General features: G+C 41.6%; 1 protein-coding gene across 1 annotated transcript in view; it reads right to left on the reverse strand.

Annotated features, from left to right (window-relative positions):
* ACO1 (aconitase 1) overlaps positions 1–16759 on the reverse strand; it is a 62161-nt gene that overhangs the window by 33151 nt on the left and 12251 nt on the right. Inside the window, exons 2-4 of the mRNA XM_081103406.1 lie at positions 9476–9594; positions 7816–7984; positions 6613–6750 (exon numbers count right to left, since the gene is read on the reverse strand). Of these exons, the coding sequence (XP_080959532.1) occupies positions 6613–6750; positions 7816–7984; positions 9476–9572 (404 nt within the window). The 5' untranslated portion in view covers positions 9573–9594. The remainder of the gene's footprint in view (positions 1–6612; positions 6751–7815; positions 7985–9475; positions 9595–16759) is intronic.

Raw genomic sequence — 16759 nt, forward strand, 5'->3', positions numbered from 1 at the left:
GTTTCATATCCTTAAATATCTTATTATAAAACTAGAAGCTCAATGCACGAAATTCATGCAAGAGTAGGCCTTCCTTCCCCTGGCTGCCAGCACCGGCTTCCCTCTGGCACCCGGGACCCAGGCTTCCCTCGAAGCCCTGGCTTCGTCTGGAAGGTCTTCCTTTGGAAGGACGTCTGGTCTAATTAGCATATTATGCTTTTATTATTATAATAGCTTCTTATTGCAAAAACAAAAAGCAATTACAATCCTAGAAATAACTGCACCTCACTTTCAAATATTTTAATCTCTGCATAACTTTTCATCTAGCTGAGATCATTCTATATATGCAATTTACACCTGCCTCATTGAGCTGTATGACATAAGCAGGTTCCAAGTGTTATTTATGTAGCACATTATAACTGTGAAAGTTATCTTATAATTTACTTAAGGGCATATAATTTAATAAATCATTCTCTTTAATTGTATATTTAGAACACTTCTACATTTTCATTATTATAAGTAATACTTTAATGAACACTATTAAATCATTAAGCTTTTTTCTGTATCTGTACCAGTTAAGCTTGGAAGTGGAAATTCCAGGACATAGGTTATCGTAGTTTTAAAGGATCTTGATACATACTGCTTTCATCATTTCTAAATTATAGTGCTATTAGCAGTGCATAAAAATGTCACCTTCATTACACCTTTATAATTAATAATGTTTATTTTCTAATCTTGAGTATATTGATTTCCTTTTGTTAATGTGATGTATCACTTTAATCAATTTTTTATGTTGAACTATCACTGTGCCTCTGGAATGAACCACACTTGATCACGATGTATTTTTTTAATGTATTGTTGTATTTGATTTGCTAGTATTTTGGTTAAGATTTTTGCATCTGTATTGATCAGAGATATTGGTCTGTAGATTTCCTTTTTTTGTGTTATCCCTGCCAGGTTTTGGTATCAAGGTAGTATTAGCCTCGTAAAAATGAGTTAGGAAGTACTGCATCTCCTCCAATTTTTTTGAAAGACGTTGAGAAAAAGAGGTATTAGATTTTTTGAATGTTTGATTAGAATTCACTAATGAAGCCATCCAGTCCTGGGGTTTTATGTCTTTGGAGGTTTTAGATTGTTTCAATTTCCTTACTGTTGATTGGTCTATTTAGATTTTCCAGTTCTTTTTTAAAAATATTTTTTATTAATTTCAGAGGAGGAAGGGACAGTGAGAGTGAGATGGAAACATCAATGATGAGAATCACTGATTGGCTGCCTCCTGCATGCCCCCTACCAGGGATTTAGCCCACAACCCGGGCATGTGCCCTGACCGGGAATTGAACAGTGACCTCATGGTTCATGGGTCAGTGCTCAACTACTGAGCCACACCATATGGGCATAGATTTTCCAGATCTTTATGATTCAGTGTAGAAAGGTTATATATTTCTAAGAACTTTCCTATTTCTTCTAGGTTATTAAATTTGGTAGCATATAGTCTTTCATAGTATTCTTATATGGTCCTTTGTATTTCTGTGGTGTCCACTGTAACTTCTCTTTTTTCATTTCTGATTTTGTCTATTTGCGTATTTCTTTTTTTTCCTTAGTGAGTCTAGCCAGTTTGTCAATTTTATTAATCTTTTAAAAACTAGCTCTTGCATTAATTTTTCTATTGTCCTTTTTCTTTTCTATTTCATTTAGTTCTGCTCTAGTTTCTACTATTCCCTCCCTTCTGCTAACTTTGGTCTTTGTTCTTTTTCTAGATCCTTATGCTGAAATGTTAGGTTGTTTACTTGGAATTTCTCTTTTTTCTTAAGATAGGCCTGTAATGATATAAACTTCCCTCTTTTCACCACTTTGGCTATATCCCTTAAGTTTTGACATGGCATACTGTTACTCTCATTTGTCTATGTGTCTTTTGATCTCTACTTTTATTTCTTTTTTGACCCAATCATTGTTTAGTAGTAGCATGTTGTTTAATCTCCACATATGCATAGCTTTTTCCACTTTCCTTTTGTAGTTGATTTCCAATTCCAATGCATAGTGGTCAGAGAATATGCTTGATGAGATTTCAATCTTCAATTTGTTGAGGCTAGCCTGGCCAAGTGTGGTTCCGTGGTTGAGCATCAACCCAGAGATTAGAATTCACAATCCAGGGCACATATCTGGATTGCTGTCTTGGTTGCCACCTGTGGGCATGCAGGAGGCAGCTGATCAATGATTATCTCTCATCATTGATGTTTCTCTCTCTCCTTATTCCTTCCTCTCTGAAATCAACAAAAAAATATATATATATTTTTAAAAATTTGCTGAGGCTAGTTTTGTGTCCCATCATATGGTCTACTCTTGAGAATGTTCCATGTGCAATGGAGAATAATATATAGTCTGGTGTTCTGGGATGAAATACTCTGCAAATGAGTTTATGCCCATTTAGTCTAAGTGTGCTGTAAGACCAACACTTTCTTTTTGATTTTCTGTTTAGATGATCTATCCATAGCTATCAATAGGATATTTAGGCCCCCTACAGTTGTCATGTTTTTGTCAGTTTCTCCCTTAAGTTCTGTTAGTAGTTGCTTTAGATATTTTGGTACTCCCTTACTGGGTGTATACTTATGGGTGTGTTCTGTCTTCTTGATGTACTGTCCCCTTTATCATTATAAAATGCCCATCTTTGTCTGGTTACTATTTATTTTGATATCTACTTGTCTTATATAAGTATGGCTACACCTGCTATCACTTTCTACCTTTTCACTCTGAGCCTATCTTTGTCTTTGTAGCTTAGATGTATCTCTTGAAGGCAGCATATGGTTGGGTTTTGTTTTCTGATCCAATTGCCACTCTGTGCCTTTTTATTGATGAATTCAGAGCACTTACATTGAGGGTGATTATTGATGTATGAGTATTTCCTATAGCCATTTAAACCTTTTGCTTTCTGGTAGCTCTGTGTCTCTATTGTTTTTTCCCTTGGGCTTCTGTCTGTTATTTTAGTTTCCTATAATTTTTCCTGGTTTTTCTTTATGTTAGATTGTTGTTGTTGTTGTTGTAACCATTGGGTTTATGTAATAGAAAGTTTCATATATGCAGCAGTCATTTTGCTTCTGGTTGCATCTTATCTCTATTGCCCTGTGCAAATTCAGACCTTCCCCCCCCCCCCTTTTATATTTTTGTCACATATTATCTTTTTATGCTGTGAGTGCATTTCCAAATTGTAGTAGCTATGTCTTTTCTTTTTTAAAAATGTTTTTACTTCTTTTAATCTTTACACTACATTGAAGGGTATAATATTCTACTCTATTCTATAAGATTGCAATTTCCTGTTTCTGTCTGTCATCTTACACATCTTACACATGTCTGCTTGTTTCAGGTAACCTCCTTCAGCATTTCCTGTAATGCAGGACTTGTGGTGATGAATTCCCTTAGCTCCTGTGTATGGAAAAGTCTTTATTTCTTCTTCATATCTAAAGGACAACTTGGTTGGATATGTTATTCTTGCCTGGTAATTTCTCTCAATAGTTTGAATATTTTATTTCACTCTCTCCTAGCTTGTAGGGTTTCTACTGAAAAATCCTATACTTTAATGAGATTTCCTTTATAGTTTATTATCTTCTTTGACTGCCATGAGAATTATTTGTCATTAATTTTTGACAGTTTTAATATATGCCTTAGAGAAGGCCTGTTTGGATTGAGATACTTAGGTGTTCTGTTAGCTTCTTGAAATTCGAGGATCCATCTTCCCATAGGTTTGGGAAGTTCCCTTTGACTATATGTTTGAACAGGCTCTCTGTTCCCTCCTCCCTCTCTTCTCCTTCTGGCATACCCACTATTCTTATATTGCTCTTTCTGATGGAGTCCAATAGTTCTCTAGAGTTCTTCCATTTTTATTTTTTACTCTCAAATCTTTCTTCTTCCATCTGTGCCATTTCTAGATTTCTATCTCGAAAATCACTACTGTTCCCTGCATCTAGTCAGCTCTTCTTCCCAAGCTCACTAGTTCATTCTTCATCTCTTTTATTTAGCTCTTCAGCTCCTAAATTTCTATTTGGTTCTTTTTAAAAATTTCAATCTCTTTGGTTTGTAGATTTTATTTCCGAGTTCATTAAACTGCCTGAGTTTTCTTGTATCTCACTGAGGGTTTTTTGCAGAAATGCAATCTAGAATTCTCTGTCACTTAAGTCACACATTTCCCTGTCTTTATTTTTTGGAGATTTTTCATTCCTTTCTGAGCTGCCTTGCTACCTTGGTTATTCGTGGTATTTGATGGATTGTGTCTCTGCTGAGGCATTTATGGTAATGGAATCTGCCTTTTAAAGAGTGTTTAGCGCATCGCATCTGTCAGCAGGTTGATAGGAAGGTCTTTCTTTTGGTTTCCAGTAGGCGGCCCTGAGGCATGTTTTCATTTCATATTGAACTGCTCTAACTTCTCAGCTCTCTGCAGGGCAGTGGAAAGTGCCCTGTATTCCCTGGGGAGGTGGGTGTCCCCTCACCGGGTCACCTGGGTCTCCGGGCACCACCCTCAGGGGTAAATGTGGTGGGCAACGGTGCTCCATGCTGGTGAAATCCTGCACTGCATCCGGCATGCTGCTGGCCGTGCTGCACTGGCTAAGCCTCTGTGGGACTCAGCTGCAACGGGTTGGGATGGACTGGGCTGGGAGAGGCCAATTCATGCATTTATGGCTTTGTTCTCCTCCCACTAATAGCAGCTGCCACAGCTCTAATGCCAGACTTCTGTATTTCTACTCGCCACTGGGATTAGCCACAGCGTGTGCCTGCTGCGCGGGGAGGAATGTTTCTCCTTCTCCAGTTCTCAGGGCTGTAGATCCTGTGCTCTGTAACCCACACTTGCCGCTAGAGCTTCTGCTGGGGGCAGGTGTGAGCTTTGGGAGGGTGAGGGACGGCAAGTTCTGTCGGGGAGAGAGGGAGGCTCTATGGCTTTGTTTAGTGCCTGGTAATGGCAGCTGCTGATCCGCAGCTGCTGCAACTGTCTTGTCTCTGCCCATTACTGGGTGCAGCTGTCATATGCGCTGGCCACTCAGGCAGGAATGTTGATTCTACCCCTACTCCTCAGGACTGCAGAGTGTGCCCACCTAACCGATTCCTCCAGCTCCCGAGTCCCGCAGTGAGCTCCAGGCTGCATCTGTGACCCCTGTCTCTCTTTGTTCCTCCCCCTTCCTTCTTCCCCTTGGCTCTGACTCACCCACCGTCAGATGCTTCAATGTGTGGATCTCTCAGACGCGCTTGTGTGTGAAGCAGGGAATCCTCTGTTGAATTTCAGCTGTTCAACTTCTAGCTTCAAGGGGAGAGGTCAGAAGGACCTCTCTCAATGCCATGCTGCTGACATCACCTTCCACACCTCCCTTTATATATTAACAATATTAACCCATGGCCATATTTGTTGCAAATATTTTTCAAGTTATTTCCTGTTAACTTTGAGGTCATGAAATCTATAGATTTCCCCCCTTTTTGTTTTATTCATTGCTTCAAAATTTAGAAAGGTATTTCTCATAAAGATATTTGACACATGTTCTTGAATTTTCTTCCAAATTTTATGATTTAATTATTTAATATTAATGCTTTCATTCATATGAACTGCTACATCTAACAAATAATTAATTTTCCCAGCATTATATGCAGAATAGTTCTTTCTTTCCTCACTGACAATTGATAACTTCATCTAGCTATACTTCTAGTTAAGACTCCAGCTTTCTAGCAGGACCTGGCTGCCGTCCCTTGTGTTACCTTGCAAATACGTCTATGACTTCGGACTTAATTGTGTAACTTGCTTTGATTAATGTCCTTGTGACTAGAAGTGAACGTATGCCAGTCCTGATCTAGCCTCAATATATCATGGGTTCCTGCTTGCCTTTGTGAGCCTGTGAAGAGTTGCTTTCTCCTTCAACCTGGGCCCTAGTAGAAGCACACAGGAGTGGTGCTGTCCCAGGGCTCCCCACAGGTGCAGTGCAGTGTCAGCAGCGGACCCAGCCAGGGCTGAATGAAGCAGAGCTGCCCCACTGCACTCAGCTTAGATCAGCTGACCTCCCAGTCAACTTGTAGACGTGTAAGAAATGAATTCTTGTGGTTGACTGCCACGGAGATGTTAGCATTATTGGAAGAATTTTGGGGGACAGTGAAAGGAGTATCACAAACAACAGAAAAAAGAACAAAAGAGAAAAAAAGGCATAGGCATTATAGAAACTGACACGGAGAGGGGAGATAGCCAGATATAAAATAGTTACTTCGGATAAAAAAAAAAGGAATAAGGATCCAGTGGTTAAAAACAACAAGAAACCTTAACTCTTAAAGTCAAACAAGTACTTGCATTGACAAACTCTCATGGCAGAAATTCACGTGCATGTTTTTCACTCAAACTTTAAGCTGGGTTTAAACACAGGCTGCTCACCCCAAGAAGTAAACAGAAAAAAGGAAAAAAAAAAAAAAACGATTTAAAAAAATTTACCCTCACCCCCCCCTAAATAAAATGAAATAATGAAAAATCATTATTAAGTTTGAGTTTTCCTAAATATTCGTTTTAATATTTTCTTCATTTATTTAATTACACACACACACACACACACACAACAGACTTACACTACAATATTCTGCACAAAGCAGAAAACCCAGGTATTCGTGTTAATCTCTCACCTTCTGTTGAAATCAACTTGGATGGAATGATCAATTACAAGGTCAGCAGGACAGATGGGGTTGATTTTCTCTGGATCTCCTCCTAGCTTTTTCACAGCGTCACGCATTGCAGCGAAGTCTACCACGGCTGGCACACCCCTAAGAAAAGAAGGCATTAAGCAGAAGATAAGTCTGTCAAGCATGTGTCATTGAGTTTTTTAGTTTTTGTCTCTGCTGACAAAAAATTGGCAATGAAACTCTCATCAGTGGAGCTAACGATGACTTAGAGAAGTGAAAGTTTCTGGACACATTTCCTTGAGCAGAAATCACACAAGCAATAAGTGCCATGACTGCATCATATCTCTATGTGCAATTTTATCACTGCATTAAAGTTAACAACCAACATGGTCTAAATAGAGAAACTCTGGGAAAGCTGGTGCCTAAAAACTCTGGAACTGTTACTACCATGACTGTTTCCCATTCACATGGTGGGCTGACAAAGACCTAGAGAAAACATATGAACACAGATTCAACTTCAGACCAAACTTGAAGGAATGAATATAATTCAGAAAAATAGGTTAAACATCAAATTTACAAGTGAATCCTTCCTTTTTATTATATTAGAGTATAAAATTTGGGTATTTTCCATAGAAAAATAAAATTGGGCCTCCAGAAGGAGTAAATTAATATCGTTTAAAAATAGAAAGGTAGTGAGTGCTAGCTCAAAAGAGAGGCCGATGGGGAGCAAAGACTTCTGGGAACAGCAGGATGTGAACTGGGGCTTAACAGCAATAGGTCAGGCCTTGCGAACTCCTTATCACCCCTCAAGGGATTGCACGTCAGTGTTCAACTGCACATCAGTGTTCAAGTACAGTTGTTTGAAACTTGTCTCCCTGAGTGGCAGGACGTGGGGGAGGGGGGGGGGGAAGATTCCAAGAGAGCTCCACTCCTCTGTGTCTCCCCCTTCGCTGGTCCATTAGGGACTGCAGTCTTCAAGACCAAGACAGCGACCTTTGTCACTGGAAGAGGCGGAGGGAACACATCCCAGCTGGCCTGAAACTAGCTCTTGCTGACTGGGATCAGTAGTTCCCTTTCGTTTTCAAAAGTGTCTGGTTATTGGGTAATAAATTATATAGTCACTGTGGTTGGCTTTTTATTTAAAGCTTTCTTTAAAGTCTGATGAGGGAGGCAGAGAAGAAGAGAGCAAAGTGACATGAGGCTCACGTGAAGTCCTGCAGGATGACCCGAGCAGGCTTAAATGGCACTTCTATGTTCTTGTGCTGCATGACATTCCAGTTTAGGATATTTTCAATGTCATCTTTCTTCACCAGAAATTGATCACAGTTCCGAATGGCTGCCTCCAGGAGAACTCTAATAGAAAATGGTAAGCGTCCTAGGATAAAGGAGAAAGCATAATAAAACAAACAAAAATCATGAGACTCTTTATCATAAGAGAGCTTTAAAGCCCATCTCTATATAATCTATATATACAAAAGGCTAATATGCAAAGTGTCCTCTCGGGAGTTTGACCAGGAGTTTGCTCGCTTGCTATGACATGTGCTCACCACCAGGGTGTAGCATAGAATGAAGGAAGGCCCCAGCTGGCAGCCTGAAGGAAGGCCCTGGCTTGCAGCCAGAAGGCTCCGATCGGCCCTGATCGCTGGCCAGGCCTAGGGACCCTACCCGTGCACGAATTTCGTGCATCGGGCCTCTAGTCTTGATATAGGCATTAGACTATTCTTCCAACTGGGAAAGAAGGTAAATGTAAACTGATTTTAAAAGTTTAAAATAATGAAGGTATTGAAGATATTGAATGGATTTAGGACAAATTCAGTACTAGAAAATATCCACATACTAAGCAAAAACAAAATATTACAGTTAATTTTTTCAGAATAAATGGTTGCCTCACAAGCCATCATGAAAGAAACCAATGTAGATATTTAATGTATTATATGTTAGCAAGTAAAACACACATACACACAGTAAAATTTCTCATGAAAACTAGTGTCTAAGAAATGAGAAAATAACTCCTTTACAATTATTGTAATTAAGACCAAAGTATAGTAACATACATCTCTCCAAGGAAATAAAATTCCAAACAACATATAGTGTGGTAACTTGGATTTCTAGGATAAAACAATGGTAATTCATAAGAAAAACGACTTTGTTCATTTAAAAAGGAAATGTTCCATCCTGATATATGAAATTATTCCCCAATATTATCTGGAAAAGACAAGAGTATAAAGGTAGAAAAGCACAGGATTTGGAATAAAAGACGTGTTTTTGTCCTATTCTGCGTAATCACAAAGTTGTTATTTGACCATCTCATTGACTCTCTCTGGGAATTTAGATTCCTTAGCAGTTATTACACTTTATAAACATGATCTCTAGGGTTGTTACTCAGACTAAATGACATAATACATATGTACAAACACTCTATACCGGGGGTGGGCAAACTTTTTGACTCGAGGGTCACAATGGGTTCTTAAACTGGACCGGAGGGCCGGAACAAAAGCATGGATGGAGTGTTTGTGTGAACTAATATAAATTCAAAGTAAACATCATTACATAAAAGGGTACGGTCTTTTTTTTCAATAGTTTTATTCATTTCAAACGGGCCGGATCCGGCCCGCAGGCTGTAGTTTGCCCACGGCTGCTCTATACCCTATAAAATGCTATATAAATGCTACGTGTATATCAACTTTATTACTACTTAAAATGAGCAATGCAAGGTATGTGTGTTTATAAAGCTTAATCCAAGACCTGTTCTCTGCTATGCCTTTTTCAACTCTCCTAAAAGCTAATTAATTACATAGCATAATTACTATGCAAATGAGATACCAATTGCTGCCACAGCACTTACTTCATAGAGCCATGTACCTACCATATCTTGAATCGTCCAATTTATTCAAATTGAAGAATTTCTTTCCTGGTTGTGCAGGATCCAAAGGCTCAGCGAGGTGTGCAAATGGGTTGCTCATGGTTCCTGATGGCTATGTGTCCCTGAAAAGAAACAAGGACATTTAATTTCTACTCTCAAAGCTGGACCTCATTTATTTTGAGCAGTGTTTGCTTTGTATAACAATTATGGTACACATTTACCTCAAGAAATCATTGTCTTTTCAGAGAGGGAGGTGGGATATAAATGAATATAAGAATAATCTTAGCAAATAAAATGGGTTTCTGTGAAGCTATTGTGAAACCCAGCATTCACCTCTGAAGAGAGCATAAAGTCCCAAACTTCTTTTGTCTTCTTTCTACAAGTTTCCAACATTTTGCCACTGATAAGAAATAGGAAGAAGTGAAATGAAGGATGTGCCTCATGGTAAATCCTGAATATCTGAACAGACCTTTGAGCTGGACCGTGACTTGCTTGACAGGAGGTAAGAGGCCCATAGCAGGTGATATTATGCAACTGTATAAAACTCGGACTTTGGAAATGGGGATTTGAAAGCCGCTGCTTTCTGTTGTAAGTCTCTGCAGCAAAGTAAGTAAACGATAAACGTGTTGGTCAGAAGTGTTCCTGACTCAGTTTTGTATCTGACAACAATGGAGTGTTCACATCAGGGAATCTTTAAGGTAATATTGTGGTGGCATCGAGGCCCAAACTTCCAAGTTAGGTTTGCAGGGGACCCTCTACCCAGCTCTGGGCAGAACTTCTCTTTTTATAAATTATAAGCAGTGAACAGGGAGGACATTTTTCGTGGCCTCCACACACATAAACAGCAATTTCAAATCATGTATGTACAACTTAGAGCAGAATACTATGGGGTGGGCGACAGAGACTTGCTCTCTATTCCTACCCCTTGGGCAAAAACCCTTTAATGAATCCATTCCCCAACAGTCTTAATTTTAAGATAGGAATAGTAACATTTCCCTAATTAATCCAAGATTTTCATGAGTAAATATTCAACTCAAATAATTTTGAGATGACTGATGTGGAATGATCAACATATTACTGTAAAATGAAAATAAAAAATACATGTATAGGAATCAACTCTTTATGGAGATAAGAAGTTACAAATGGGCCTCTTCTCCATAGACAGGTCCCTATCTTCATCAAGACATAAAAGGGACTGGTTCCTCTAAGAGGGACAGAGGCCCCAAATCAGGTGGGGAAGGAGGACTCAGTCTTACCGTATATCCTTTTGCATGGTTTGCATTTTTAACTGTGTACACATATAACGTCTGAAATAGGGCTTTGTACATCTACTGTGCTTAAAGCCCAGTACTAGTTAGTTCTGGGGAGAGGCAGCTGGTTGAGAAGCAGCCCTGCCTTCCTGGGGCCACCAGCACGGGTGACAAGCCAGGCACCTGACGGGGCAAGAGAAGCTGGAGGAAAGAGGGGGTTGTGCGCCAGCAACGCTGCTGGGAATGGCTTCTGTCCCCTGGTCCCATGTGGGGTTTGTAGGAGCTGCCATCTGTCGGGGGAGGAAAGGTATCTGCCTCAATTTGGGCCAAGCCACTTCCTTCTTTAGGAATTCTGGAACTGAAACTAAGAAAGGTCAGCAAGGGACAATGGAACATACTGAACTGTGCTTATAAAAGTATGTGCCCTAGAATCGGCATAGCATTACCTGGGATCTTTCTTGTTAAAAAATGAGTATTTCTGAGTGTCCCCCCTGAATTACCAAATCAGTCTTTAATCTCCCAAGTGTTCCGGACACATTTTCAGTTTGAGAATCACTGGCGGACATTGTGGAGTAAGGAGTTTACACTTAGTTCAGGAGGCAGCGATGTACCAGGAAAGGTGGGTAAGTGTATGAAAAAGGGAGGGCCATGTTCAAAGGAGAGAGGGCGTCACAACCCACATGCCTACATGGCCCGGGCAGGGAACCTACACGGAGCGGGCAGCAGAGGGCCGGGCAGCCTGGGCAGCCTGTGCCCGTCTAAGGGCGGCAGCCTCTGGGCTCCAGCCAAGGCCTGAGGCAGGACGGCTGGCCGTCTGGAGTTTCACATGCACTCTCTTGACTTATAAATGTCGGGACGTAACGTTTTGTAAACGACTGTGTGGCTGTGCACCATGATGGCCAACCAAACACGCCTGTGGGCCCTATTTGACTGCTGGTCCGTCCGCGACCTGTGTCCCGACCTGCCCTGGCAGGTGTACTGGCCAGGAGGAATGGTGGGGTAACCAGACAGAGAAAACCCAGGCAGGAAACTCGGGTGAAGGTGAGACGGAACCTGGGCGGGCACTGGACGGCCGGCAGCTGGAATGGGAAAGCAGTGGATGGAGCAAAAGCTGAAGAGGCAAAAGGAGAGCAAACGGCTAAGTGAATGGGAATCTCAGGGAGGAGGAAAAATGCAACTGAGCTCCGGGTGCCAAGGAGAGACTGGCTGTAGTGTTTGAGGAGAAGCGCATTTAACATGAAGTGGAACACAAATGCAAGAGACCTGCTCTTTATCCCCACTAAATGCGGGGCCAGGCAGGAGGGACAAAACCATACGGATACCGATGAGAAACAGGCTGGCTTCTCCAGGAGAAGTTTACAAACCCGTGGGCTCAGAAACGGGTTAATCATTCCACTGACCGAACTCTGGGGAATTTAAAAAGGCAATCACGCTGCTATCCCTCTGATCCGTCACGGATGCTGCTGCCCCAGACTCAACTTTCCCACCCCGAAAACGAGCCGCTGAAATGGCAAGACTGCTGTTTTGCCTGCCTGGAGTTGCCTTAGCTTCTTCTCAGGGGTCACCCAGTACCTTGGTCTGCGCCAGCCATTGTTACCTGTCCCTGGTGGAGAGAGGAGCAGCTGTGTTTTGGCAAACCCCCCCCCCCCCCCAAAATGGATTTGCTTGGAAGCTGGGAAACGACCCCTCCACATGAGCCGGGAGAGCTCTGGAAATCAGAGCCACTCCAAGGTTCCACTCACCCTATGACCCTTGTCTCGAATCCCCTTCCAGGAGTCCCCAGTGCTTAGCAATCCCAAGAGAAAGCCAACACACAACAGCGCTCCAAGGAGGCTGGGAGGGAGAAGACCTTTGCTTGGGAACCGTCAGAACCAGAGTAGAATCTAGAGCTCCTCGGCCTCCTCCCCTGCCCAGAACCCTCCCCCAGCCCAAACTTGAGTAATACCAGCTCCTGAGGACTCCCAAACTGTCCCAAGATTGGGGTTTAGTCTAGGAACCCTACCAACTGGCCAGGGAGCCTGCCTGCTTTCCACATGCACATTAAGCACAGATCCGGTTTCACTCCCTTTCTTTTCTTATCTCCCATCCTCCTCTGCGGCCGCTTTGTCCTACATTTTTCAGTTTTACCTGCTCCCCATTCAATCTCATAAAAGAGAGTCCGTGTGAATTTTTTAGGAGAGGGTGGCGTGTTACCCTATCTTTTTGGAAGGCATGGAGATATGTTTGGGTGCTGCCTTTTCTGTTCCGCAGAAGGAGATGGCACGGCCTGAAGGTAAAGGGAAAAAAGGAAAAAGGAAGAGGAAAGGAGAGCTGAGGAAATGGCATCTTCTCAGCTTGGAGGTTGGAGCTCATTCTGGACCTGTCCTTCCTGAACACCTGCCTTCAGATGCTGGACTGCTGACCAGACAGTCACAGGCGAACAGTTCTATGAAAGTAATCCAAAAAGAGACACATGCACTGCATCGCAAGCCCTTCGCTATATCTAGTTCACCTTCGAAAGTCAAGACAATTGACAACTGGTCGAGAAACAGTGTGTTTCAAAGCTAAGCCTTCCTGAAATTCCAGCTAGGTGACTGATAAGATATCATGACCATCACAGGTACATTTTGTGCCTGGAAGAGTGGGTATGGGGAAGAGAGTGTCAAACACCAGATTTTTAAGTTAAATCATGGAATATATTAAATATTAGGCACAGGGAGGCAGATCTGAGATACTTAACAAATGAACCATGCTCCCAGCAAAAAGGTGGCGAGAGTCCAGAGCTGGGTTCCTCCCCAACTACATCCAGTCTTGCAGCCAACTGACCTTTGACCTGCAGAGACACCTTCACCTGTGCATAGTGGATAGGCATTAACCCATCACCCACCCGAGGGATTTGCTGACTTCGGAGGATAAGGACGTGTGAGCGGGAATCAGAGAATGTTGTCTTCTGCAGAGATTCCCCTGACGAGGAAAGCCAGGCCCTGAGACGAGTGAACTGCCTGGGGTCACAGGAATATGGAAGAAATTAGAACTGACTTTCCCTCCAATGAAATACAAATTTCCGGCAGGGAAAACAACAACGTAAGATCCTTTACAAGTAGAGTTGAAAATGTACTGCGTAGGCATATCACAGTCCTCTGGCACTTTTAGTTCTATAATCATTTACTGAACCTTCCATGGGGTTCAGAATTCCAGAGAACTGACTGATAGCTATGCTCTGGGTAAACAACTGAAGGTTAAGTTTTGACAGTCTGCCCGGAGTGAACAGTTTATTCCCAAGAATAAGGGCAAATCAACTTTATCAATATAAACATCAAACATACAACTCCTTACTCAGATTCAACGTAAGACATGAGAGCCCAGACTCACACTTAGTGATAGTAAGTGACATAAAAAGTTACAGAAAAGACATATATATACTAGAATCAAGTTTAAGTTTAAAAACCTTCAAGACTCTTAGTATATATTCATTCACACACATATACCACTGGGTTGAAAATGCGTACAACAAAGGAAGATTAATGTTAACACTGATTATCCCTAAGTAGAAGAATACATTGCATAAGGGGGAGTGGGGGGCTTTAACTTTTTATGTTAAACACCATTGACTATAACCCAAATTCTATTTTCCATAATCATGGATTCATTTACTATTTACTAGTTTAAAAGCTGAAGCAGCCATTTTCAATTTTCACATAAATATCTTCAGAGGATATTTCACACAGGAAGGCATAGTCCAGTGATGGCGAACCTTTCGAGCTCAGCGTGTCAGCATTTTGAAAAACCCTAACTTAACTCTGGTGCCGTGTCACATATAGAAATTTTTTGATATTTGCAACCATAGTAAAACAAAGACTTATATTTCTGATATTTATTTTATATATTTAAATGCCATTTAATAAAGAAAAATCAACCAAAAAATGACACGCGTGCCATAGGTTCTCTATCACTGGCATAGTCTCTATAAAATGAGAATTTGGCAGCTATGTCTTTTGAAAAGATGGTAAAACAGTCCACAACGTTTCTGGAACTACAATATGCAGTTCTTTCTTTAATCGTGTCTGATGAGGATTTCTTTAAAAGTAAATCTGTGACTATGACTTTTTAGATAAACCCACCTTACTCCCCAAAACGTGTCCTCCATTACCCACCAACGCAGTGAAGCGGCTCATGCTTAACTTTAGATGGACAACTCCATACTCATAGAAGTCAATCCAAGCTGCACCCCTTCCTCTCACCCCAGCCGCGCCCCGTCTCCGTCCTATGGAATCCTAGCAGGTATCAAGCTTGTTGGTGAACCCCATCTTGGTAGGTGGTGATAACTTTAAAAATATTACACTGAGAAATAGATGCTCATTGCAGAAATGTTAAAAAATGCAGTGAACAAAAAGAAAATTCAATCTGTATTATGGTTTCATTTAACATGGTTTTAAAACGTATTTGAATTTCTTAACAAAATGGATCAGACTTCACATTGTTCTGTAAATTGCCTTTCTTACTCAGCAATAGACCACAAACATCTTTATAGGGCAATCATATGATATTTTATAAACTTCACATTGTTCTGTAAATTGCTTTTCTCACTCAGCAATAGACCACAAACAACTTTATAGGGCAATCATATGATATTTAATATCACTTTTAACTATACCATAAAAATCAGTCATTCAGATATATAACCATTTACTTAAATCCTTAATAAAATACACATGCTCTTCAACTTATGCTGGGGTTATATCCTGCTAAAACCATTGTAAGTTGAAAAAATCCTAAGTCGAAAATGCACTTATTATATCTAACCTACTGAATAACATAGCTTAGCCAGGCCGACAGAACATGCTCAGAACACACACACATGCCTACTTGGGCAAAATCACCACACTACTGCTGCCCAGCATCATGGGACAGTAGCATATTGCCTATTGCTAGCTAAGGAGAAGATCGAAATTAAAAATTCAAAGTACAGTTTCTACTGAATGCGTATGGCTTTTGCACCATCATAAGCTGGGGACCATCTGTACGTAGGTTGTTTCCAAATATTTACATTCAAACAATGCTACAACCTCTGCAAACATTTCTTTGAATAGGTTCTTAATCCATTTCCTTAAAATAAACTCTGAGCTTTCAATTCCTAGAAGTAGGACGGCGGGAGAGAGGCTCTGCCCATCTCCACCGGTCACACGGCACCAGGGTGCCGGGGAAGGCTGTTCCAGGTTTGTGACCCTTGTCTGGAGCAGTGAATGGAGTTGCCTAAACCAGGCAACATAATTTTCGTTTTTACCATTCGCCAGATTGAGGGATTAAAAAGCTAATCTTGGGTATTTCTTGAATTGCTAGTGAAGATGAATACTTTTCCATCTGTCTGTCATACATCTGAATTTCTTCCTTCGTAAACTGCGTGTCTGCCAGACAGGCCACACTGAGGGACACAGAGATGGCCTCTGGTGACCAAATGTTCTCATCTCGGGCAGGACCTGACTGAGCGACGATGTGGATGAGACTCTAACCCCGGAGAAGCAAGGACCGCCCTTGGCCTCTCTCTGATCTTCAGGCTTGCAGTCTACAAGATTCCCCTGCACATGGAGGGTAGGCCCTACAATCCGATGTTCCATTTCAGCCCATGCTCGGGTGTATCGTGAACCTGGATGGGTAGAGCAAGGGAAGTGGTCAATTAGCTGAAGTCACGGGCAAAATCCCTCTGTGATCAGTAGTAGGCTTTGCCATCTGTAACCCAAACTGAACGTCCAAGCCCAGGCAGCAAGCAATCTTGCCCGTGGGCCTTCGGAGGGAGCCTGGGTACAGCATTCCGGGCAGAACACTGCTACACCATCACCTTGCTAGGAGACCACCTCAGACCCTACACCCAGGCCACGGTGAATGCCACACAGAGATGCGAGTTGGCATAGCCAGATCTGTAGAGATGTGTGGAACACTCGACTGACTTTAGCCAAACTCCAGTGATCAGATAAAATAAGATTCACTTCTTCAGATCATTTCCTGCCTTTGGAGAATATAACTCCAAGACTTAGCTGCCTCTGCTGTCAAGAGTTGGATC

The sequence above is a fragment of the Myotis nattereri genome, assembly GCF_964212035.1.
Source record: "Myotis nattereri genome assembly, chromosome: 12".
Lineage (NCBI taxonomy): Eukaryota > Metazoa > Chordata > Mammalia > Chiroptera > Vespertilionidae > Myotis > Myotis nattereri.